The sequence below is a fragment of the Podarcis muralis genome, chromosome 1 (genome assembly GCF_964188315.1).
Source record: "Podarcis muralis chromosome 1, rPodMur119.hap1.1, whole genome shotgun sequence".
Taxonomy (NCBI): domain Eukaryota; kingdom Metazoa; phylum Chordata; class Lepidosauria; order Squamata; family Lacertidae; genus Podarcis; species Podarcis muralis.
Window position 1 is genome coordinate 49705451 of NC_135655.1, and position 27588 is coordinate 49733038.

The following is a 27588-nucleotide window of genomic DNA, read 5'->3' on the forward strand; positions in this document are numbered from 1 at the left end:
TACAACAGCTCAAGGGCTATCTCCATCCTACAGATATGTAGTGAAATCAGGAACTTCAGATACGTCGAAGGGAAGAACTCACCTCCAGACCTTTTGAGGGAAAGTATGAAAACTAATTAGGGTCCTTCCTGTCCTGAGGTCAATCACTGCAAAGGGCCTTCAAGGAGTTCTGTTTTAATTTTAAAAACAGGATTGATGTTTTAATTTTTATTTATTTTTATTTGTTTGATGTCTTTTTACAAAGCTGGATAACTGAAATTAGAAAATTAGTTCGCAAAGAAGTTGACTGAATGTTGCAAACTTGCAAGATGGAAGGATTTTCCCTCATTTCCCCTGTGAGTATATGGCATTAATCCCAGTTTTGTGTCTTTGGCTTTGCCAACAGACTGCAAAACAAAATATGTATGATTTGTTGTTGAAAAAATGCCGTTCTTTTGTTATTTATAATACTAGAAAGTTTTCTGCTGGCTCGTGGGCTATAAAATTAGTGATTTGTTATTTAATGAATGGATGGGAAGTTAGCATTTCCCCTCTGCTTCTTTTATCTCTTCTGCCTTTCACTGATATGACCCCATACAGTATTATTTTATGGGTATAATAAGCCAGCAGGCATCTAGGGGGGGAAACTTGGCTTTGTGGTTGACTGTTGGGTTTTGTGTGATACTGTAGGTATATTGTAATCTATAGCTAAATATAGGTTTTGGTGTTCATACTATATGGTTTTAGGCGACAAGGGAGAAAACAAAATACAAAGGAAAGAGAGTTATGTTCTAAGCATTTTAGGGTTGTCCTCTCTTTTTAGGGACTGTATTTTCTTGTCAGTATCCGGATATTTGAGAGGAATTTCATATCTTTGTTTACAACTCTTAGCTGTTACATTAAACAGAAGCAAAATCTCTTGAGCTCATCTGGTTTTCCCAACTCCTCCATCTTAAATGAGACAAAGGGGCAAGACTTTCCTGCTTAGGTCGATCAGATGGAATGTTCAGGGGATAAAAACCATTCTCTCTCTTTCCCCTCCTGCAGACTGAAGCATTTATTAATATTTTACTATATGCTTGTTCCAATATTCTTGGTCGTTTTTATTTTTATGTTAATTAGTATCAAATTAATAATTAATTTGGTTGGCATTTATAGTTTTCTAAGCACACAAATGCTGTCTTATATATTTGGAGTAGATTTCATCCGTGCTTGGAAAACTGGCAGGCCAGAAGTCCATTGAAATACGACCCATTGCTAAACATGTTTTCTCAGAAATACGTCTTTCTTGATCAAGTGGGACTTCCTTGTAAAAATATTGAGGTTTGTAGAATTTAAACAAATGCATATTTAATTTCAAAGGTGCCAATGAATCTTGCTTAACTGTGTAGGAGTACATATTAGGAAAAACAAGATAAGCAAATTTGATTTTTTCTTATCACCTGACATATGGCTGTGTGGTTGAGTAGGGCAGGCTTGTTTTCAGTTGCACTTTAGGATGCAGTGAAAGTAAGCAGAATACTAAATAATTTTGGATGTATCTTCATCAACATCTCCATCACCACTGTAAAGTAGTTAGACTATGTAGAATACTAAATCATTTGGCATATAGGTAAATGCATTTGCAAAACCACCCCTTAAAAAGTCAATATGAACTACTTTGCATTATCTCAGGCTACAATTTTTGCACACTTAGAAGGAAGCCTCACTAAAATATGTGGGCTTAACTTCTGAATAACCATGTGTAGGTTAGCACTGTAAATTACTTTTATTGCAGAATATTCTACAAGTTAATATATCTCATTGCACTATTTGCCAGGATGGGAATACTCCATGAATACCGAGAGCCAACAAAACATATACCTAATACTCTGTGTTGCTGGTTTACTTGCCTACTTGGTCTTCAATCTTCAGTCTCTTCCAGGCAACTTTTTTTATCGAGCATTCACCCTGATTTGTTTGGACAAATTTTGCATTGAAGTTATACCGCACCACTGTAGTTGTTTGTAAACTTATTTTATTTAAATTTACTGTTCATGGAGCATTCATTAAGACTTGCTTGTGCACGGCAATTATCCCACTGTGTCCGGTGCACTTCCCTATCACTTTTCTCATCACAAAAGTTCATGTTTGTTTTTGGTTTGGGTTCTTAAAAAAGCACTACATGCACCATATTTGTGCAGCATCTAATTTAATCATACCCACAAAATAGTGGTAGTTTGGAAGTGGCCTTTGAGTATTTTCACAAAGGATGCTTGGACTGCAATTGTATGTACACTTATTTGGGAGTAGGTTCTATTCTATACAGTGTTATCAGGTTGCAGTAACTGCTTTGTAATGCAGCATGTGAATGGTACACAAAATACGTAGCATGACTTTTGAAAATAAAATGTACATTCTAGTCAACGTAGAGATCTCATGGGCAAATGTCCCATCCTGGACCCCTCCTTTGGAAGTGTTTGATTTAAAAATTATTATTTATCAAATTTATAAGTTCAAGCCATTCCTTGCTAAAAAGAAAAAGTTACAGAATGCTGAAAAATTAAATAATGCTTACTCAGTTTAAAAATGCCAAATTGTGGATACAGTGGTACCTCAGGTTAAGTAGTTAATTCGTTCTGGAGGTCTGTACTTAACCTGAAACTATTCTTAACCTGAAGCACCAATTTAGCTAATGGGGCCTCCAGCTGCCGCCGCACCGCCGGAGCCCGATTTCTGTTCTCAACCTGAAGCAAAGTTCTTAACCTGAAGCACTATTCTGGGTTAGCGGAGTGTGTAACCTGAAGCATATGTAACCCGAGGTACCACTGTAGTCACGACTGCCAATTGTGACAGTTTCCCATGGAATGACAATTGCATATTGGGATTTTCCTGATTTAAAGATGATTGGAGTTATATTCTGATAAGAAGTTATCTATAATTCAAAATCCCCAACATCTTGTAGCCTTGCATGTATTTACCCTAGGTTGGGGTTGCAAATTCTTGTGTGTGTGTTTGTGTCCACGTCGGATAAGGCAATATCCTGCTTAACAGGATGTAACCAGAAGCAGTCATGGGGGTATATGATATAACTCTTTCCAGTTAAGTGTTACTAAAGTTGCAGCCCTATGGACACTTACCAGAAAGCAGGGCCAGCTCAAAGCATATCACCACTAGAGGCAGGACAGCAAATTACACTCTCCCCCAAGTCAAAGAAGTTAATAATACAGAAAGTTAAGAACATAAAACAAACCTGCTGGATCAGGCCAATGGCCCATCCAGTCCAGCATCATGTTCTCACAGTGGAAACAGCACTCGGCTCACCTGCGATTCCCAGCAACTGGTCTTCAGAGGCATAATGCCTCTGACAGTGGAGGTAAAGCATAGGCATTGATCCCCTTATACAGTGGTACCTCTGGTATGAACTTAGTTCGTTCTGGAGGTCCATTCTTAACCTGAAACTGTTCTTAACCTGAGGTACCATTTTAGCTAATGGCGCCTCCCGCTGCCGCCGCGTGATTTCTGTTCTCATCCTGAGGTAAAGTTCTTAATCTGAGGTACTACTTCCGGGTCAGCGGTGTCTGTAACCCGACGTGTTTGTAACCCGAGGTACCACTGTACTGCATGAATTTTTATAATCCTTTTTTTTAAGCCATCCAAAATGGTGGCCACTACTGCCTTCTGGGAGAGCAAGTTCCATAGTAATTGCATGCTAGGTGAAGAAGAGCTTTCTTTTATCTGTCATGAATCATCCTACATTCAGCATCATTGGGTGTCTATGACTTCTAGTGCTGTGAGAAAGGGAGAAAAAGCTTCTTGACCGACTTTTTCCATGCTATGGGTGGCCACTTTATTTTTCATCTGAGGCAGAGAATTCCACAAGCACCTTTCCCTGGCAATAAACATGAACGTGTCTGAAATCTTAAAAATTGCCATCCTTTCATGATATCCAGAAGGTAGCTGCCCAATTTTGATCTTTGGTAGGTTTAACCCTGCTGGAAAGTAAGTTCCACTGAAGTCACTGTAACTTACTTCTGAGTAAAAATGCATACACTTGGACTGAAAGAGCTGTATGGCTGCCAAGACAGGTTTCATGATGTGCCATTACAATTTTTTAGCTCCCTCTAAAGATTAAGCATGTTTCTGTGCACTTCTTTAAATGTATTTTTTGTTGTTGTTGTTGTTGTCATAGGGGTGTTTAAGTGGCTCTATGTGCACATACGTGTAGAAATGTTATGAGAGAATTGTCTGTTTGCATAACTCCTCCTGGGCAGATACATTTTTAGAACCCTAAATATTTGTTGAAACCTGTTCACAGATTTGTCACTGGAAATGGGACATGGACAACCAATTTCCATGTAGTGCCATTTTGGCTAAAAGTTGGGAAACAAATGTAACCAACAAATAAAACAAAGCATCTGAAAAAGCAAGCTATAGAGCTTGTTTCTGATTTTACAATGAAACTCCTGTTTTGGTGCTAGTTGAGGGAACAAAAATCTTTTTCTTTTTCTTTTTATAACTGTTTCAGTCTTTAAAAAAGGAATGCATAAGAGAGGGAGGGCAAGGGAAGGCCCATAAATTGTTTTCCACAATCCCTAGTGTATCTTTTTTGACGTAGATAAAGTACTACAAAAAAGGACAGGATAAAGCGCTGAAGCTTCTTTGTGGGGGAGGGGAGGGATTTGACTCTTGCACCTTTAACAATTGAATGACAAGCTATACCTGCTGAAATCCCATCTTTTACACAACTATTAAAAGTGCAGGACTTCTGTCCTCTTTTTCACCTGGCCACCCTAGTCGCCAGTAACACATAGGTGCAAACCCTGCCTTTCCAAATTGTTGCAGCCCCAATAAAATTACAAGCTCCAAGCTTTCTGCCATAGAAATGCTAGGTTAATCCTACAGCCCTAGTGTAAAGCAACCCCATGGTATATGAGGGCAAGAGTGGTTCTGCGTATTCCACTGCCAGGTGGCTGACATGGCTGACACATACCCTTGTTGAAGTTGTGCAGATAATTTAGTTGACAGAAGTCTTCTGGGGTGGGTTCCTGCCTTTTCCAGGGATATTCCCCACGCTCCCACTTTTATTAGGACATGAATATCTTCATTTCCCCAGGACAGCCCATCTATTTGTCATTAGACCTTACGAGGGTCCTTTGCCACCCCACCTGTCAATGATTAGGGCCAGGCTAAGTAAGTAAGGTGACTGGCCACAAGTCGCACATTTTGAGGTACCATTAAATAGCAGTGACTAGTCAATAGGAACATAGGAAGCCGCCTTGTACTGAGTTAGTCCACTGGTCCACCTAGCTCACTAGTGGCTACACTGATTGGTAGCACCTCCAGGACTTCAGGAAGGAGTCTTGCCCAGCCCTACCTTGGAGATGATGGGCTGGTAAAGGTAAAGGACCCCTGACAGCTAAGTCCAGTTGTGAACGACTCTGGGGTTGCGGCACTCATCTTGCTTTACTGGCTGAGGGAGCGGACGTTTGTCCGCAGACAGATTTTCCGGGTCATGTGGCCAGCATGACTAAGCCGCTTCTGGCGAAACCAGAGCAGTGCACGGAAACACAGTTTACCTTCCCACTGGAGTGGTACCTATTTATCTACTTGCACTTTGATGTGCTTTCAAACTGCTAGGTTGGCAGGAGCAGGGACCGAGCAACGGGAGCTCACCCCATCGCAGGGATCCGAACCGCCGACCTTTTGATCGGCAAGCCCTAGGCTCAGTGGTTCAGACCACAGCGCCACCCACTGCGCTGGTACATCCTCCTAATTATTTAAGTTTATGTAGTACTATATTTTAACACCACTGTATGTGACATTTGGCTTTCCCCTGTCAGGCACCTTGGCCAGACTGTGGCTGGGTCACAAACCAGAGTAGTGGCTCAGTGTTAAAAAACAGTATTGCCAGCAAAGCTCCCCAGGCTTCTCCTCATCTGCCTTCTCATTTGCCTTTCACTGTTTAGTTAATAACTTATTTGTTCACTGGGGCTTTTAAAAAAAACCAAGCAAAAGTTGCTCCCCTTGTTCTGCTGCTATTTAAATGTTACTTATATATTTTTTAATTTTGCTTCAGTTTATTTTTTATTTTCCTTTATTTTTATTTTATGTATTGTTTTTATTGCAGAGGTTAATGGTTGGTTGCACATTGCCCTTTGGCAACTTCTTGGGAAGATGATTTTGTACCTATCATGCAAATGAAATCTAATTAAGGTTTTTGACTACGCGCTTCATCACTGAATCCTACTTTTCCCTGAGAAGATGTTTGGAAGTGCTGCTCATGCAGTCAATATCACAGGCTCAAAATGTAAGATTAGCAGGGAAGAAAGAATCCAGGACGAATAATGAGAGATGTGCATAATAAATAAATAATATCCAGAAGTCAGGGAGGTTGATATGCTCTGAGAAGGAACATTTAATATGATCTTCTAATCCTTTCTAAAAACCATACAGTTATTTTGTAATTCTTTCCAAGGAAATGAGGTTAGGTCTGTCCGTTAAACCAGCCTCAGCTGTGCATCACGGGGAGTCATGTTGGGTATTTCTGAATCATCTGCCAGAGAAAATTCATATCATAATTTAAAATAGCAAGATTAAACTGTGGTGCATTTATGGAGGAATTGGAATTGGCTGTATCTGGAGATGGACAAATTTCTCAAGTTCAGCTCTCCAAGTTTCTCAACATTTCTGCAACAATGTGTAATTTTAAATTCTTCATGAAAATTCATCAGCAAATCTTAGTGCAAATTTCTCCCAATAAACCTATTTTTGTATGCAGTTTTGACTAATATACAAATTTGTGCAAGCAATTTCCCCTAATATAATGCATTTTGTATTCTTCTTTCACTAATATATGCATTTTGTGCACACTTTATCCTGGTAAGGTAAAGGTAAAGGGACCCCTGACCATTAGGTCCAGTCGTGACCGACTCTGGGGTTGCGGTGCTCATCTTGCTTTATTGGCTAAGGGAGCCGGCGTACAGCTTCGGGGTCATGTGGCCAACATGACTAAGCCACTTCTGGCAAACCAGAGCAGCGCACGGAAATGCTGTTTACCTTCCCGCCAGAGCAGTACCTATTTATCTATTTGCACTTTGACATGCTTTTGAACTGCTAAGTTGGCAGGAGCAGGGACCGAACAACGGGAGCTCACCCCGTCGCGGGGATTTGAACCGCCGACCTTCTGATCGGCAAGTCCTAGGCTCTGTGGTTTAACCCACACCGCCACCCGCGTCCCTACTTTATCCTGGTATATACACTTATTAGTTCAGATTTGTTTCCTGGAGAACCTCATTACAAAATCTGAAGACGTGTGAATTTTGAATGGTAGTTGTGTTTCGGTTTGCATATTATTGTTATTTTAAATGGTAGGTTCACCTTTAGATGTGAACAGAATCAATTTTCTCCCCAGCTGTATCAGATGTTGCATAAGTCATATATTGTTGCCACTCACTGTCTCCCATAGTTATGGTCTTGACTAACGTTCAGATTGTGCCCTAAAAAAATATTCTATATTACAATTTCTCTCAATGCATAAGAACTGACCTGCAGACAAATGCTTTTTAAAAACATACAGTCACAAGTCATTGTCATAGCTATTGGGGGCGGGGAACTAGCTGGGTTTTTTTTGCCCCGGATGAAGTCTCCAGAGGATCACCATTGAGGCTCACAGCCTGTGTAAGCAAATCTGCATGGGTATGTGTACCAAATTGGGTATTTGGCCCAGGGAAAATAAAGCCTAGTTTCGCCCGTGCACAACATAATATGGGATTCCTGCCTGATAGTTTAAGGATTACCAACTTAGAATAGTGGTAGAACAACTAATGCCAAAAATAAACTGAATCTGTACTATAATGATTTATGCACTGGTGTGAATCTAGGAGATTTATGAAGCATGCAGTAGAGCTAATTCTGTGGGGAGGGGCTCGGAGCTCCTGAAAACAGGATTGACATCAAAATAATAACTCCATTTGTACATAAGAAAATAGGAGCCTAGGAAGAGACCTTCTGGATCAGACCAAAGGCCTATCTAGTCCAGCATTCAATTCTTGCAATAGTCAACCAGAAGTTTACTGTCTCCCTCACATGCCGCTGCAGAAAGTACTCATCGTGATTAGCAGCCATTGAGAGCCTTTTCCTCCATAAATGTGTCCGACAATCTTTTAAAGCCATCCATCATGGCGACTGTGTCTACAGTCTTGTATTCTTGTAGCTCTGTAATCTGGTGTATGAACTTAAAAGGCTCCTTCAGCAACAGCTAGGATGTTCTCACTGAATAACCTCCCAGCTTGCACTGTCATGGGGTTCCAGTATGAACTTTTTACAGAGTCACTTGCATTCCAATTTGTTTCCTTGCCAGAATGGCTGCTCGTGCTGTTAATAAGGCTTACAATGAAAGAAAGAAACCTACAAGATGGTTAAGCGTTTCACTTTAACTCTGCTTCTTAATGACAATAGGGTCATATGATTTACTTTACTGTTCGTCACTGTAATGTACTTTATGGGGGAAATACAAGCAGACCCCACCAAGACTAGAAATATAAGCAAAGAATCGGGGGTGGGGGGTGGGGGTGGTTAGAATGCAGGAAGCACAGTTGGTGCAACAGTTCAGAGCAAAAAACCACATCAAGCATTACTTTCTTTCTTTTTTTGCATTAGAGAAAGTAAAATCACATGGACTTTAAAAAACTATTATCACAATAGGATGCCTTCTAGATATATACTTTCTTGTGATCTGAATAAGAACTGAGATTTAGTTTATGGTAGGAGATGGCTGTTGATCTGCAAGGACCAAATACACCATAAATACATATTTGTATTTAATATGCATATTTTTTAAAATGCAAATAGCCACTGGCAGGAGCCCGGCAGATAAATGTTTGAGACTGCAGCATATGTGGAGGGAGTGTTTAATTTTTTCCTGCCCTCTTGTTATTCAGATGAAAACTGATCTTCCAAAACTGCACTTGCATTAGGATGGAAGCTCACATGCGTCTCTGTATGCAAGTACCCTGCTGAATCAGACCAAAGGTCTATTTAGTCAAGAATCCTGTTTTCTAACAGTAGTCAAACATGCCTCTTGGAAGTTGTGACGGGACTATATTCTATCCCTATGTGTAAGCATAGGAAATGTTGTGGCACTTTGGGGAGAAGAGCCATAGCTGAGTGTCTCTGATCGTGATTTGTATGCAGGAAATCCCGGGTTCCACCCCTGCCAACTCCAGGAAGTTCTGGGAAAGACTGTTGCCTGAAGACTGGGATAGCTGCCTCCAGTTAAGAGGAGAAGAACCAATGGCCCGATTTGGTATAGGCCAGCTTCCTATATATTGTGAGAATGCCACAGAGCCCAGGTTGCACTCCACTGTGCCCCTCTTGTGTCTTGTGGAGTGTTGCCAACTCTTCTCCAGCCTGGTAACTGGAGCCAAACCCTCCATAAGATACAGGAAGTTTCAAATATGGTGTAATATGCATAAAAGTGGCACCCAAAGGCTGCCCACCCACCAATGGTTTCAGAGGTATCATTTTCCAGGAGTCTAGATGTTCAGGGTGTGTGAACTCCTGCTGGTTCCTGCCTGTCCACCAGCTGGCACAGATATGGTCCTGTCAGCAAGGCCTTGTGCTGCCTTCGGGGTTTGTTTCCTCAGCTTGTTACAAGGTTGCCCAATGAGAAAACAGACTTTTCCCCAGCGCATTTCCTGAGCTCCTAGTGAAGGCGTGAGAAGCCTCCATCTGGATGAGTCCATAGTCCACAAAGACTGGCCACAAGACCAGAGAGAGGAAACAGCAGGCAACTTTCAGATCCCTTTCTGACTTACAGTTCTTTGAAACGCACATAGGCTTTTCTTTTCTTGGCATTATAAACACAAATGTTGAATGGAAAAAACCTAAGTGGGGACTTGCAGGAGGGTTTTCAGGGCGGACTTTTTATCACCCAACCTCTCCAGTTGTACCGATTTGATTGCCATTGCATCTGCTATCTAACTTCAGTGGTGAGTAGCACGTTCTTAGCATTTATTTGCAGGGGTTTACTGTCACATTCTTAGGCTGAAGGCGCCTCTTCTTGCACAAAAGGAGTGCGTGCTGCTGATCCACACCTGCAAAAACATGTGACTCACCAAGCCAAATACTGCAATGTACTGTGGTCCACCAGGTGTTAAGCAACCTTCCTGCTTACACAGTCTTAGTCAGACAGCATGCACAGGTGGTTTCTTGAGCTCCTTGTTGGGTGCTGTGCATGGACTGATGGCCTCTATTCCTCTTGTTTGGTCATGATTTGTACATGCCCACTTTAGTGCCTGTCACTGCAGTCTGATTGAGCCACGGAGCTGTGAATAAAAATCCCACTTCAAAACTGCAGAAAAATGCTCAGGGCCTTTAAATAACTCCTTTCTCCTAGAATTACATAGTTACTTTGGACTGGAAGGCTGTAAATTAAGTTTCTGTTTTGGTTCTAAGACCATATGGTATCATTTTAAAGTCTTAGACTGGTATATCACACTGAAATTACACAGAGAGTGCTAATGAGATCCACTTTTGTGATACCCCAGAGGGCTCTTCTGAAAAATACCAGACACAGGTCAGTTGAAAGCTTATAGTTTCAAGGCATGAGCTGCTTACTCCATGTGCAGAATGGCTTCTTCACAACTGCTGCATACTTAGGAAGCCCAGCTGATCTTTCTATATTGAACAGGTTCTTACAAGCATCTTGTAGACAAAGTCTAGAAAAGCCATGTCAATGCCAGTGCTTGAGCATGCTGGCTGGGGTGAAAGGGACTGCAGTCAAGCAACTTGGAACACCTCTAGTTGTCCCTTTTCTTGTGTGGGGGCGGACCATGTGGATCAGCCCCACCTCCCTGCAGAGGGGAAAGGTCATGGAAAAGTCTAGTTGTACCAGGAAGCGATCTGACCATGGCACTTCTTTGTTATGCTGGAACTTAGTGTCAGATCACCCGCGTCCACAGAGGTAAACACCAGATCTAAGGCATGTCCACGGCAATGAGTCAGGCCACACTTATTCTGGGACAGCTTCATGGAGGCCTTGCTTTCCAGAAAGTCGTGAGCGGCCCCTTGTGAGGTTGTGTTGGCATAGATGTTCTAGAGCATGAGACATCATTGGCTAGGTGTTGTGGATTTAAATTCCTCTATCACATCATGGTAACTAACTGACAAAGCCAATTCTTGCTCAATGTACAAAATCATGAATGAAGGATGGTCAGGGTGGGGTAGACAACAATGCAAACAAACAAGGACAAGAAAGAGGTAAAGAGGCAAAAAGCTAACAGAGCAACCACAATAAACAGGGTCAAGAAGCCAAAACAGGAGACCAGAGGCAGGGCATATCTGGAGGGATGAGGGTGGGATGGCTCCTCCCCCCTGTTTCATGCTGTAAAAGCAGCCCCTCACCCACAAACAGTGGCAAGCCAAGCTCAGATGGAGACAGGGCCATCAGACAGGCATAGACAAAGGCAGAACAAAAAGGATGTAAAGAATCTGCAGCTGCCGCCTGTGCCACTTCCAGGGACAGCAGAAGATGCAGATCCATTCCAGCCTTTTTGTTCTGCCTGTGTCTTCTTCCCTGTGAGTCATGCTAGGTGAAGGAGCTGGGTTGCCGCTCCATACTCTGTCCTTCTCACCATGATTATCAGGTTGCTGTTGTTGTTGTTTTAAAAAAACTTTGTCAGATGGTCTAAGGCAGGGGTGCCCAAACTTTTTTCAAAGAGGGCCAAGATTTGATGAAGTGCACATGCGTGAGGGCCGACCAAAGTTGCTGAGCTTTTTTTAGGCCCCCAAAACGGACTTTGGACATGCCTGGTCTAAGGCCAGGGTGAAAATGTGTTTCTTCAGATGAAAACTACATAATGAGGATGCCAGACACACTTCTGTGGGGAGCAAATTCTACACCTTAGAGGCGATGACAGAGAATGCCCCCTCCTGGACTGCTACCCCCTCCCCCCAGCTTCTAAGGGTGGTAAAATGATCAAGGCGGGCCCCCTCTGCCTCCCTGAGCCTCTAAATGCTTATAGTTTCTTATTGATTGACAATTGGGTTGGGGGATGCACATCATGAGATTAAATTCCCCTTCCTACATGATACAGGGAGTTTCAAGAGGGAAGAAAGAGGAAAGAGCACTTTTCCCACCCTCTAGGACTTCCCCTTCCACACTACATAGAAATAAATCAAAAACTCAGATTCAGGGCTGACACTAACAGTCACAAACCTGAGTCCCAAACCCAAAACAGTCCCAAAACAGTCCCATACCAAGGCAGGAGAGGTTTCAGAACAGGGGTAGGGAAAAAAGTATGTTCCCCCACTCTCTTTTATAAAACTTTTTTGCCCCTCTGCAAATATCCAACAGTCCTTCAAAATTGCTGTTCCACGATGACTGGATCCTGTTAGCGTCTGGGAAGTACATTGATATATTTTGTGGTATTTTGTGGTTCCCCTTTGTGTGCATTTGCAATATCCTATCATTTTGTTAGCCTTTTATGTTACTGTATCTCCTTTTTAAATTTTTGCTTTTTAATAACTTATTTGGAGTGTCTATTGCTCCGACACACACATCCTTTTTTCAGCCTTTGTTCACTTGCCTTCTATGGAGAAATCTAGATATTGTCATCATCACCATTTATTTATTTTTATGCTGCCCATCTAACTGGGTTGCCCCAGCCACTCTAGACAGCTTCCAACAAATTAAAACATCAAACTTCCCTATACAATCAGCACCATCCAACGTTTTCTGTGTTTTCTCTGAAGTGTGGCAATTATTTTTCCGCACAATACAATTGCAGCACCAGCCTGTCCAGTGTGGGCAGGGAAATATACATCTCAGGGCTTCTGTGCCTTTCATTTAATATTTCCTGTTTGCAGGTCTAACCTTGCAATTGCTTCTCTTGCAGAGGATTTCTTACAGATAGCTTCCTGTAATTACTCCAGAACACATTCCCAGAGGGGAGGCTTTGAAAACTGCTTTCTTCTCAGTATTCTCTTTTTGTTTTTCCTCACATAAAACAGAACTACACTGTAAAAAAACCACAAAAACTTGACAAGGAAAGCAGTTATAAAGACCTCCCCTCTACATAAGAAGAGAGATGATTTTGCTTCAAGTAACAGAGGTCATTCAAGAGCAAATGAGACCCTATTCTTCATTAATCCCACCCAACCATAATCAATACCAACCATCAATCAATAGGAAACTATAAAACAGGCAGGACCTGCAGGAAACTGTCTTGTTTCAGGCTAGACCCAGACTGGTGAGGATCCACAGCAAGGTGTGCAGGCAGTCCAGCAAGCAGTGCAAGCAAAGTGAAGAGCCATCTCAGTCTGGCCACACAGAGGTAGTAGTTCAATCAAGGGCCCATAAACAGTAGGCCAAGCTAAGTGTCCAAGAGGAAGGCACAGGGTTGATGGGAATACAATCTTCCAGGTTACTCAAACGCTGGATCTAGACACATCAAAGAAGCGTTTCAGTTAAACACATTGCAAACTTTGTATGAGAAATCAGGTTAGCAAAAACAGAACTCCATAGTACCATCTGGTGCCACAGTGTTAGAATGCATAAACAACGCATATAAAGCACTTTTTCTTTGCCAGTGTAGCTGAATCCCAAGACTTGTATCAAGGCTTTTAAGACAGGGCCCAACCCAGAGCCCAGCTAAAGCCCAAGGTTTCTGCAGAAAGCCCTCCTTATGAGGAGAGCCCTACTCTTGAGGAGCCTTTTACTCACAAGGAGTCCTTCTCTGCAACTGAGCACTTCTCATTACTGTGGGGACCTCGGTGTGCCTCTTGAGATGCTATTGCTCTCGGGGGATATTCTGTCTCTGCTTCATAAGAGGAGGCATCTAATGTGAGCATGACAGGCAATGATCTTTGGCTGAATGGAATTTAGAAGTGAGCAAACATAACAGAGGGCGTGGGGGCATGGAGAAAGTCACTGCTGGATAATAAAACTCCAAAGTGTATTGCGGGGCCTCCGTTTTAATTTCACTCTCAATTTCGTAAAAGCAATGCCTCAGCAACATTAAAGAGCTTTAACATGGGTGTAACCAAACTGCTATACAGACGCAGTATACACTGTTACTCATTGCATACGTAATACCAAATCTATTTATCTATTATTGTTTCTGGTTAGGGCTAAAGCCATAAATTGAAGATTTTTGCTGTATACCCAATGTGGGCATTTGTGGGCTATTCTTGTTTTCATAATTTGAAAGCTACAGTGTTTCCAGATCAGTAAAAAATGTCCTTAAAAAAAACTTGTAGCAGGTAAATATAGAAATCAGTTTCATAATATTCACAATATTCCAAGCCTTTCTATAACTATTGAAAAATGCTACATTTCTGCATTCAGCTTCTAACTTTTAGTTTAGACTAATTTAGCAGCTCTAATAAAATTGCTCAATAAAGAAAGGTTTTCCATTGCTAAGCATCTGAACAGTAATACTGTTGGGTTATTTCAAAATCTTTGTTGAATTCTGAACTAAGTCCATGCCAATTTTGCATGGACAAGATATTGCAATATTTAAAATGGAAAGAGAATTGGAGCATTGAAAAGAGAATTGCAGAAGAGCTAAAATTTTGTGGTAGTTACAAACATAAATCATATTAAAAAACCAAACACTGTTTGGGAATTGTGTCTTACTGGGCAGAAAGTCCCAGAAAACACATACTGTGACAATTAGCTGTCTACAGAAGCACCAGGACCAAATTTCAAAATACTCAAAGAAATGCAGTGCACTGACTGAAGAATCAATTTTTCAATTGCAGAAAATGAAATGGTTTCATTCATCCATTCTTTTTGATTCTCTGCCATCTCAAAAATGTTTCCCCAAAAGTTGAAAGCCAGTTCGAATCCTATGTTTCCAAGAATGTTCTGTTGGCATAAGAATAAGGAGATCTACAAGTGCTCTGTCAAAACTGGGCTAGGACAATCCCCCAATATACTTCCATGGTCTGATTTACCGGTACTTATTAACCCCCTGCATCTGTAATACCAAACTGCTTTTTAATTTTAGCTTGGATTCTGTAATCTCCCTAATGTTGTTATAGTTTGTACCGTTATACCCTTCTGATTGTGGTGATGATACATATTCTGCCCCCTACTGTATTTCTCCCTACTAATACCACTCTTGTACTGGATCCCTAAAAATTGCTGATAAGCCCCAGCTAAGGCTCTCAACTATTCTAAGGTCTAACCACATCGGAGAGATAATGTTTTAATGCTTTCCAATCACTGCTTCAATACTTTCTCCACCATTCATGCTGATATGTATTGTTCCAGCCGACATACATATCTGCAGTGTTTTGCTCTTCCCCAATCCTATCCTTTTCGATTGGCAGAGGACATAATGTTGGTCTTTGAATGCTCATGTCTAACAATTTCTCCCTCTTGCAGCCCTCTGAAGATCTGATATCCTATGAGTCAGACATCTACAGGCAATCCCATGACAGTTACCAGTATCTGAACAGTGATGCAGATAGTCATGGCGGTAAGTGAGCTGTAAGGCCTCTGGGAAGAATAGAGTGATGGGTTTGGGGACATTTGGAGGAGGAATGATGTGTCTTGTCTATTAAGCACATTTTTCAGTAATGATGTTTCATATGCTTAATGCCAGCACTGCCACTGAGTTAAAGCAACTCCAGACCACTTGGATTACATTAAAGAACACAAGTAACTTTCAGGAAGTAGTTAACTGTTGCACCATCATCTCATAGACCAGGTGCTGGGAATCTTTAGTCCTCCAGATGTTTCAAAACTACAACTCTCATCAACCCCAGTTAGCATGTTCAATGACTAGGAATGATCTCAGTTATAGATCAGCAATGTCTAGGGAGTCAAACGTTTCCTGCTCCAGTCATAGACCATAAGTTAGATGCTTATTTTCATTGCAGCTCCCACAACACAATATATTGGTGACAAGGGATTGTTTGCTGTAAAGCAGGCATGGCCAAACTTGGCCCTCCAGATGTTTTGGGACTACAACTCCCATCAGCCCTAGCTAACAGGACCAGTGTTCAGGGAGGATGAGAATTGTAGTCCGAAAACATCTGGAGGACCGAGTTTGGGGGTGCCTGCTGTAAAGGCACCTCTGAAATTGTTAGAACAACATTCTGGAGTCAGACTAAAGCTGCATACACACAAAATTTTATTCTAGAATCCATGGAATCCAAGTCCACGCAGTCTAGATCTATTGCAGGCATGGCCAAACTTGGCCCTCCAGATGTTTTGGGACTACAATTCCCATCATCCCTGACCACTGGTCCTGTTAGTTAGGGATGATGGGAGTTGTAGTCCCAAAGCATCTGGAGGGCCAAGTTTGGCCATGCCTGATCTATTGTATATATTTTTGCCCTTGAAAAGCACATACTGAGAAATTATTAAAACTGATTCTGTATTACTCAGCAGTGTATCCATTTGAAAACCACAATAGGGGGCGTATCCACACCTGTCCAATGGCATTGTTGGTGGGTGTATACCAAGATCACAATCACCACTTCCTTCTTTATTCACCTGGGGCATGTTTAGGGAGGAAAAGATGTGGATAATCTAATCAAGAGGAGAATTTTCACAGGTGTATCTAGAAACCATAACCATCCTTGTAGATGGCAGATCTAGACTCAATCTAGATTGAAAGCAGCATGTTGAGGACGAACAGGAATTTTACCGGATTGAGAAAAACTACATTTTTTGTGTGTGCTACAAATGGATCAGTGTGACTGCAGCCTATGTCTGTTAGAAAGGAAGGGAAGTTCCCCCCGCCATCTCCACTATGACTAAAATGGCTGCATTAAGCAATATTTGAAGTGATTAGGCCAGCTTCTTGTGACTATTCTCCTGAGTGGCTTTCCTGTTTCCAAGAAGCTAATGAATGCTATTTCTTAGGAAGAAAAAAATTCTTTTGATCATTTAGCCCTATTTGGCATTCCCCTCCACAAAACTGTAACTTTATTGAGAGGGAGAACAGAACTCAATCAACTAGAGTTGACCCCACCATCTTGTTCCCTTGTATGTTTCTCCACTCCAATGGAGGACACAATCACATAGAGGATAAGAGAGTGAAAAGGCCTAAAGTGGTGCCCAAACATTTGCCATTGCTAGTTCCCTTTACAGAGCCTTCACGAAATTATAAAGACACAACACAATTTTATTTACTGAAGAATCAATATATTGCCTTTCAAAAGAGAGTTTTCTCAAGGTGGCTTGCAATTAATAGAAACATCTAAAACTGATTTCTAAAAATATTTAACTTAAAACAACAGCATATAACACGTTCTAATCAGCCAAAAAGCCTTACATTGTTTTAAAACAGATAAAAGACATATCAGATCCCACATCATCATTTCAACTGATTTGAAATAAAAAAGGCATTTCAAACCCACTTAAAAGCGAACAGAGACGAAGCACACATTTCTAAACTGGCAAAAATAGCTATAGCCAACCATCTAATATGTAGATTGTTGTTGTATCTAATACTCAGATGGTGGTGGTGGTGTCTACAATTTCTTGGCCTCGTGAAATAATACAGGTCCTGCCCTTATAGAAGAGAATAGGGAATGGAGCTCTAAATCATGGGCTGTTTCCCCATTCCTGCTAAGGAATAATGCATGTGTCTACAAAAAAGAGCAATCTCTTAATTTAGGTGTTCCTGGACTACAACTCCCATCATCTTTGACCCTGTTGGTCGTACTGGCTAGGGTTGATGGGCACTGGAGTCCAACAGCATCTGGAGGGACGCAAGTTCCCCGTCGCTGCCTTAATTGGTTCATCTTTAGCTGTCAGACTAAAATGGGTTTATCTGCACACTGTTATCCTGATTGTAAGGAGTCAAGCGTAGGTTAGCAATAAAACACCCGGTGTCAGTGAAGTTAACTTTTTATTCAAAGAAGCCAAAACAGCACAGGCCTAGTGATCACAGCAACTCTTCCCAGTATGTATTGCTCCAATGGGGCAGTTGTGAGGACTGAAGGTTCCAATCTTCCCACAGCTGCCTAAGTCCCCTCCTTTCCAGCATCTTCCCCAAGCAGTCATAAATTGTGACTGTGTACAACCAATCTCTTTTCATTTCTCTGCGTGTTCTAGGACACCAAGGGGAAGAGGAGCTTGTTGAGGCAGGAGGGGGAGACTCTATGCTGCCTCTTGGCCCTCATCCACTTCTGCCTCTGAGCCTGGACTGCTCTCTGCCACAGACTCGTCCTGCTCACTAAACCCTGTTGCCCCTTCAGCTTCTGACACCTCCTCCTCCCAGTCTTCTCCTTCTGACCACTTATCATTGTCCCACAACCAGTCCTCTAGATCTGAGCCTTCTTTCCCTGGGGGTTCCCTTGGGGGTTCCCCAGCTGGTGCCTCCCACCACTCCTTTGTATCCAGTCAGCCCATAAGACTGATGTGTACAGGCACATGAATATATGAACCTTCTTAAGTGCATGGAAAACAAATCCCAAGAAACCTACTGATTTTTGTCACTGGAGTGCTCCCCACCCCACCCCAACCACAGCCAATGGAAAGTATAGAAAAACATTTGATGGGAATTCTCAGACAAACTTAATGTATTCTGCCACCACACATGTGGATTTGTTTTGAGACATTTTACTGTTCTGAGATGCTTTTAATTTGGCTTAGGGTAGTAAAATGTCCTCAAACACTGTTTGTGTAAAATATTTTGCCCTGCTTAAGAGGCGATATTTATGTTCTGCCACTTAGCAAAGCTTCTGAGGGGCTTACCCACACACCCCAACTCCAATCTCCTTTGCCCATAACAGTTGCCCTGTTAATTAACACATGGGAGAAACAAGCCACCTGAGCTGTTCTCTTGTCAAATAACTATGATATACGCAGAGGAACTAGACTTCTTTGAAGAAAGAGAAAAGAGAAAGGTCCATGCTAATTTGTATTTCTCTCTTTTGTTGTCGTTCTTTCTCTTCCCACTTTCTGTATCCTTCAGTCTCTCCTCTTGGGTTAAATCTTGTTACTATTGTCAATATGAAAATCTGACCAACTTTTGTTTGAAGTTCCAAAGAAGGAAGGAAGTGGGTTACAGAAACACCCCGTGTGTAGCAGTCACCTCGAAAGAGGGAGGGGTAGGCCACAAAGAATTTTGCCGATCATACCTGACAACAGTCACATTTTGATTTCGGATTGTTTTGTAAAAATCCTGTGTTAAAGTTTGATGAAATCAAGAGTGAAATATAAGAAATATGGGTGATTTATGGGTAGCTAGTTGCTAATATTTATTAAAAGACAGAAACATGTAAAAGTCCGCCCGTATGAATGATTTTCTATGTTGCTGCGGACACACTGTACCTTTAAAGCACATTCAGAACACATCAATTATGGGTGCAGCAGTTTGTTAAGGGTTGATGGGATTTTTAATTCTCTGAGGGGTAAATTACACTGCCCAGAATTCTTTGAGGGGAAGAATGGGCTTCAAACTTACAGTGTGTACACAGCTGAAGTGGGGAGCAAATATACCACCACTCTACCCCATGGGTAGAGATAGGGGAAGTGGGTCTTGTCCTTCCTTTAACCTTTCACTATATTAGACAAACACTTTCCATGTCTCTACAGCAAACAATTCTCTCACATCCTCTTTCATTTCACATGACATTTCTCAGAATGACTCTGGCATTTAAAAGCCACCCAACTCGTACGGATATTTCACTGGAGAACAAACAAACAAAAACTTCACCCTTTCCCCACACCATCTTTAGAGCTGGACATAGGAACCAACTTCTAGAGGCCGTAGGGGCTTCAGCCCCCACAATAAAATATTTGAGGGAGCTGGGCCCCCCACAAAGTTGATGGGCATTGCCATTCAAATAGTGTGTGTGTATCGTGTGATCGATTTTGTGGGGCAGGGCTTACCTGGGCCCCCACAATATTTTATTCAAGTTGGCACCCCTGGAGCTAGAAGCGAGGGAAAAGACAACCACCACCACTGAACATTTGTGAATTGCAAAGAATGTGTAGGAGTGTAAGTGTCTTAGCTTAGTAGCAAAACACTTTTGCATGCACAGGGAGTTCCAGATTCAGTCCCTAACATCTCCAGTTGGAAGGATCTCGGGACTGGAGGGCTGGGAAAGAACCAGAACTTTCAGTTGGGTTTGGAAATGAACCAGGACCCAGCAAATATAATAAAGTACTGGCATAACATGTTTCTAATGCCCGATGTGTTAGCACGCTTGCAGCCACATTGTGTACCAACTCAAGTTTCTGTACCATTTTCAAAAGCATTCTAAGTGAATAACTCCAACCAGAAGGTTACAAGGTCATGGCTCACTGAAGCCAGGCTCTCTCTGCCTAGATCAGGGGTAGTCAACCTTTTTATACCTACCACCCACTGATGCATCTTTCTTGATGGTAAAATTTCCTTACTGCCCACCAGTGCTCAATGGAAGGAGGATTCAACTTGTGGCATAGAACCCCCTACTGCCCACCTAGAATCCTGAAAGGCCCACTAGTGGGCGGTAGGGACCAGGTTGACAACCCCTGGTCTAGAGTGGTAATTGGCATACCACTCTAAGCCAATAAAAAGTGTTCTGAGCCTTCTTGTGTCTCTAGGGGCCAAGCAGCTCCATACTATGAAACCTTAAACATGAAACCCCCTCTAATATGTTGTACACTACCCAACCAAGCAGACAGATCACACAGTTATGGCACCTATACATTGACTTGGGTTTTGCCATCACCCAATCCATTACCATGGGCAAGAACTGATTTAGCACCCGACCTGAGTGGAATGAAAAAGAGAGATAAGTGTCATCCATCTACACAAGACAGTGCATTCCAAATTGCTGGATCAAAACTGAGATCCAGGCACTGAGTGCCTGTCGTGCTGCTCCCTGTACTTCCTTGGGCCTACCAAACAAGGATTGATCCAGTGGAGAGTGATGGTGAGCCCACTGCCTTTTAAATGTCCAACAATGCTCCAGAGTGGCACTTTATCAGGGCAGTGTGGGGAATTTTAAGTGGTGAGCAGCTCACAGTTGCCTGCTGATGATTGCAGTGCTGTTGTTCACTGCCAACAGTACGTCGCACACGCACAAATGACTCATTGCTCTGAGTTCGTGTTTCAAACCTGTTGAGATCTGCAGAAACCTAAATCCTGCCCCAGATAACAAGATCCAGTTCAAATTCCACGTGTTTGTCTGGAAACAAGATCTATGTCGAACGATACTGGAAAGAGTTGTAGCTAGCTCCTTGGTACTGTTCATAAACAGAGAACTGAATGATTTGCTTCTGTGTTTAGCAGGTGAATTGTTTTTATGTCCATCAGACCACTGCTGGGAATATCACCCCCACCACCTGCACCCGGAGTTTGAGACCTTTGGGGACAACCACTTTGCAGAGCTCCAAAGTGTCCAGCCACCTCAGTTGCAGCAGCTGTACCGGCATATGGAGATAGAACAGATGCATGTTCTAGATCCTGGGATCCCTGCCACACACTTTGGGATCAACCACAACCATCAGGTACAAGAAGCACCTTGTTATGTACCTCTGTAGAAATGCCTTATCGCTTTTCTTTCTTTTCTTTTCTGAACACCAGGTTTCAGTATGAGGGAGAAGAGACCCTGGCAGGAAAAGTTATGGAAAATCTGATCCACAGTAGAAACTGTTGCTGTGCAATCAAACCATGATACTGACATAGATGAACAGAGATACCAAATGAGGGTTGAGATAGGTGTTGCCTGCAGTAGTTTGTAGCCTTCCCTTGACTTTAACAACAACACAATACAAGCTGTCACTTCAAGAGCCAAATTAAATGCAGCACTTGAAGTTGCATACTTATTCTTTTACTAGAAACAGTAGGCATGAGGACATTAGGACCCAGACTCTAGGGCAGGCATAGCCAAACTTGGCCCTCCAGCTGTTTTGGGACTACAATTCCCATCATCCCTGACCACTGGTCCTGTTAGCTAGGGATGATGGGAGTTGTAGTCCCAAAACAGCTGGAGGGCCAAGTTTGGCCATGCCTGCTTTAGGGCATAGAAGTTTTAATAATCCCTTTCTTCCTTGCTGTTGTCCCAACAATAATCACCCCCCTGAAGGTGCTATTAGCTCCAGAAGGGAAGTACCCATTGGCTCCTTATGGGGAAATGACAGAATGGAAGGAGTTGCATGACATTTCTTTTATCCAATCCAAATCCCACACACCGCTAAGCTTACCCCCCCCTTCCATGCCTTCCCTCCTACCCAGCCTTAGTAGGCCAGCAAAGAGAAGTACAGTGGTACCTCGGGTTACAGGTGCTTCAGGTTACATACACTTCAGGTTACAGACTCCGCTAACCCAGAAATAATACCTTGGGTTAAGAACTTTGCTTCAGGATGAGAACAGAAATCGTGCTCCAGCGGCACGGCGGCAGCGGGAGGCCCCATTACCTAAAGTGGTGCTTCAGGTTAAGAACAGTTTCAGGTTAAGAACAGACCTCCGGAACGAATTAAGTACGTAGCCAGAGGTACCACTGTAGAATGTTTTGCCCAGTGCTTTTTTCCTTAAAAAAATGTTTAGGGGTACTCTCATTTTCCTACTCATATTGAAATACTGCCCCTCAATGAGGCCAAACTTAGATTCACAGAATGTTGAGGGGTATGCATACCCCTGTGCCCCCCAGGAAAAAAGCCCTGGTTTTGCCTACACGGTGACTCAGAGAGCAGCTGGATTCAGTGGCCACTATTGGGTGTAATCAAACTGTTATGGCTACTCTGTTGTAGAGATGGGAGTTTCCTTTCCATGGCAGAGAACACCAGCTCACCAAAGAGAGGAAAGGCACTAATATTTTTGGACCGTAAATTGAAATGGATTTAAAAAAGGAAAAAGTGGAGCAGAAACCTTATAAATAAATAAATAATATGAACACACAAGAAGAGCAGCTAGGCAGGACAGAGTTAAACATCCTTTCCTTGCGCGATGCAGTCTCGAAGGAAATCTGCCATGCACCCACCTACCTAGAATTCCTCATGACGTAACGTAACGTAACATAACCACTTCAAGGTTTCAACCACTTTGAGGGTTGTTGTCCTTTTTGCAATCAAGTTGAATATAAATTTTACAAAATATATAGTAAAATAACATGTAGGCCCTCAGAAACTGGCTGTGTGTTTGTGTGTAAATATTACAAATTAAAACAGAGTTTCTTAACTCCACACTCACTGGATCCTCTTGTGCCTTAGGGCATCACGCTAACTTTATCTGCACTGCTTCCCACTCGGCATTGCTGGTGAAGGAATACATTTTCATTGCCTCTAAGAGCTTTCATAGGAAAGCAGATCTGCAGTTCTATGTGAGGGAGAATAAACATGTTACTCACATGGCACAGTGAAACAGTTACATTATCTTGCTGCTACTCAGCCCAGATGTGAAACCCATAATAGCTTTAATTGAAACCTCTTGAAAATTAATATTCCACTTGCTATCACCTCAGTAAATGATACTAGAAGGGGAAAAGACAGGCTGGCTGCATGAGGGGCAAAATTTCACAGGCAACATCATCTTCCCTCTTGGCAGAGAGATATTATTTATTATTATTATTATTGTTGTTGTTGTTGTTGTTATTACACCCTTCATCTGCAGACATATAGAAGCATATATTAGTTTAAATAACTTACAAAAATGCATGAAACTCAACTTCCCTTGCCTCTCTACTACATAAACACACACACCCATCTCTAAGGCTGCAGTTTTGTTTAACTATAAGGTGCTCAGTGTGACTCAGTGGATAAGGTCAGTAGTTTTACCCTTGAATACTTGGCAGGAAATGTGCACACACAGTTACCCAATCCCAGCCCTTCCAACCTTACTCATCTCCAGACAATTTGCCAAGTCATTAACCGCTTGTTGCTGTGCCCCTGAAGCAACATAATTGCACATTCTTTACTGAGGCATTTCGGAATAACATCAACAGAAAAACATCAGATGTCCAATGCCTGACCTACTGGGCAACTGAAGTCATGGGCAAAGTTCCTTTACTTATCTTATCTTTCAAGGTGCCCTTTCTGTCCCTCTTTGTTCCAAACACACTTGTGACATATTTCTTGTACATATGACCAAAGACAAGGACCAGGCATTTGCTTTTATGGGCAAATGAAACAGTTCTCTCTCTCTCTGTTTCCCCCAGCGAACACTACTGTGCCTTTTTTGCAGGTAAATGCACCTGTGAGTTGGCACGCCAATCAAAATGACATATTTCTGAACTTCTCATGAGTTGTTTGTAAGAAAGGGCCACATCTACACTAAGAAGAGAGCTCAAAGCATGCTCACAGTGCTACAAGACCCTTTTAGTATTATAATATTTTGTTGAAAGCTGCCCAGAGTTGCTGGAGAAACCCAGCCAGATGGGTGGGGTATAATAATAATAATAATAATAATAATAATAATAATAATAATAAGTGTTCGTCTGTATGGATCCTGAGCATGCTAATGAAAAGAAATAACTTAAATGTGATTGACTGAGAGTTCTTTAATTTCCCATGTCACTCTTGCTGCGACATCCACCTTCTTTAATTGGAGTAGTTTCCATTCCCACCACACTCCTTTATCCCTAATACTTTTTTTTTTTGCATCTGACAGGTTACATTTGTGCCTCGTACCGTGTGTGTGTATCCCTCTCACCACCGCAGTTCTGATGACGAAGATCCAGACAGACAGAGTCCACCACTGGAAGTATCAGATGGGGAGACTGATGTTAGGGAACCTGGCCCTGGGATTATAAGTGGAGAAGCAGGTAGGTGGTCAGTGCTAGGGATGCAACTCACTGTTGTGTACCAGTTCATCTTTTGGTTGCTTTATCATTACTCTAACTTGGTCTGTTGTGGTTCACATTTCATCAAATCTGGAGTATCCCAGCTTGGCATGGTGTTTTGCAAAAATAATATTATTTGTTATTCTCTTGACAGTAGCATGTTCCCCTTTTACATAACGGATATCATTATATTCCTATATTTTTCACTATTTACAATACTGCTACTGCTATTGATTGCCCATTATCAAGCAGCCATCCCCTGTCCCCCCCCCCCAGCAGTTTTACTTTAAGCCTTATTTACTTGGGGTGGGAAACAAATCTAAAGATTTAAAAACATTGCCTGCATGTAAATGACAGAGATGACTAGCAAGACATCCCTGATGGGAATGGGCATTGTAACACAGTAACAAATCTCTATTGACTTCCCTTCCTCACGCAGAAGAAAAGATGGCAAGGCAATTGCTGCAAAATGCAAAGAAAGCAGCATTTTAAACTGACCTATATTTTGGATTATGCCATGTGTGCAGCAGCGGAGCTTCATGCTCCAGCACCAGGGGGCAGAGAGCAGGCTGGGCATGGCTGGCGCGCATCCCGGGGGTGTGGTGTGCCACCTGCAGGGGTGTGGTGCCCAGCACGGGCGGGGCCCCACCAGGACCTCGCTGCCAGGGGCGGTGCACTCCCCCTGCCCCCCTCTTCCTCCTCCAGTGCATGCGTTTGAGTCTGGTACAGAATGTTCATTGATGATGATGAAAGGAAGGATACAAAGTACACAGATGGGGTAACGTCTCCCTCCGCCCAGTGAAATGTTGCAGAGGCTGGATGGGTGGATTTTTCCTTAGCATTTTGCAATAGTGAAACTGACATAGCTTTTGTGCAGCAATGTATGAGACGCTCGGAGAAACTCAGAGAATAATCATTTATTTTTTAAAAAGAATGCATATGTGTTTATAAAACTACTCCCATTCAATGTTATTACTTTAACTCGCTGCCCAAACATTCCCACACACAATGATGCAATGCAGAACTATTTAAGTCGGGAGACAGGGTAAGAAATACAACAATGAATGTTAATGGCTACCATTGTCACCTCAATAAAATAGAGTTCAATGGGAAATAAACTTCAGCATATCTGAATTGCACAACCAAAACAATGACAATAAAGAGAGTAACGTTAGTTTAAGAAATCATTGTTCAATATGGCAAGGTTTTAAGGAAGCAGCATTGTTCATTCCATCAGTGTGTGTGTGTGTGTGTGTGTGTGTGTGGTATCAATAAAAACAACCTGCTTGCCTGGTAAGTGAGTGAACTGCTGCAGAGCTCGTGTCCCTGTTTGATTATTGCAAAATCCCCTACCATCCCTAATCAACACCTTGCCCCATTCTACCTTTCTGTCCTTATTTCCTTCTCTAGCCTGCCAATGGCCATACTTCCCTCTTCCAACTCATCTATACTGAAAACCTCCTGTTTTCTTGAGCAACTCCCTTGCCATCCCTTGCTGCACATGCAAAAATTCCAGGTTCAATCCTGGCATCCTTACGTAGGACTTAGACTCCTGTCTGAAACCCTGGGGAGCTGCAGACAGTCATTTTAGACAACACTTCAACAAATTGTCTCATTTGGTATAAAGCAGTTTCTAAGGTCCTCACTAGAGCTGTGTGCAATTTGCCTCTCAAAATTCCCCACCTCATTTGTGAGGAGAAAAATTGGGGGGAATCATTTAACTGAATTACCTCAGCATGAAGAGAATTTCTCTAATTGTTTCTTGAGGGTGGTGCTCCCCATTCAACAGTGGCAATAATATTGTGCCATTCATTTTTTGTAAGTTTCTGTGTTTGTGCATTGCTGCAAGTGGAATCAGCAGCAACTAGGATGGCAGTTTGGCCACCATTTTGCAGCCTCTTCCAGTGCTCTGAATCTAGCGTTGTTCTGGGCTAGGGGTGGGGGATAGCAGCAGCCACAAATATGTGGCCTTTTTTTCTAGAAGAGGGAATGAGAAGAAGAAAAATCCCAGGAATCTTCTTTAAAAGATGTGACGTTTTGGCTCCTTTTCAAACACGGCTTACTTTATTTCTTCCTACAGGCAGCAAAAAGAAAATCCGACTGTACCAGTTTCTTCTTGACCTGCTTCGAAGTGGAGATATGAAAGATAGCATCTGGTGGGTGGATAAGGATAAGGGCACTTTCCAGTTCTCCTCCAAGCACAAAGAAGCACTGGCTCACCGCTGGGGCATTCAGAAAGGCAACCGCAAGAAAATGACCTACCAGAAGATGGCACGGGCACTGAGAAACTACGGCAAGACTGGGGAGGTCAAGAAGGTCAAGAAGAAGTTGACCTATCAGTTTAGCGGAGAGGTGATGGGAAGGAGTGGTATGGATAGGAAGCACTATAGTCTTTGAAGGAGAGACCCCGGAATAATGAAAAGCCAGATAATAAAGACACATGAGTTGGACTTAGCAGCAGAGGTTACCAAACACATCTTTTACTATGCTTCCAAAGCCCTCATCTCTATCTCATTGAGGCGAAATTTCAACAGTGTTTCTGGTACGAATTCCCTTCTTCAGCTTTGAATTTCCTACAGAACCCAAATGCAACAGGTTGGACACCGCAGGGATTTTCTTTTTTTAAGGGAATGTATAGATATATTATTTTCAGAAAATATTTCATTGTGCTGTAATTAAAATTTGCAGCTGACGGAAGTTTTTTGTCCTTCACAGGCAAGTCGCATTTCACCTTCAAAGACTCTGCCTTAGCTTACAGCTTAAAACTAGCATTAATACAGGCTCTGCTATAGTTCTCCATGGCTAGAGAGAAGTTTGCAGATCTTGGGAATATCTTACTGTGCAAATATTAATAACGTGTAAATATTTAATAAAATCAGGTTTAAGAAAAGCGTA

General features: G+C 42.2%; 1 protein-coding gene across 6 annotated transcripts; it reads left to right on the top strand.

Annotated features, from left to right (window-relative positions):
• Positions 1-27588, top strand: SPI1 (Spi-1 proto-oncogene). 6 transcript variants are annotated; one of them, XM_077928258.1, is made up of 5 exons: positions 1-335; positions 15353-15446; positions 21207-21424; positions 24522-24675; positions 26774-27588. In XM_077928258.1, the coding sequence occupies exons 1-5, from the start codon at positions 291-293 to the stop codon at positions 27088-27090; spliced, it is 828 nt and encodes a 275-aa protein (XP_077784384.1). In that variant the 5' UTR covers positions 1-290; the 3' UTR covers positions 27091-27588. The 6 variants fall into 6 exon arrangements, with proteins under 6 accessions (XP_077784384.1, XP_077784378.1, XP_077784386.1 ...); XM_077928252.1 differs by having other exon boundaries at positions 2-335; positions 21204-21424; XM_077928260.1 differs by having other exon boundaries at positions 2-335; positions 21231-21424.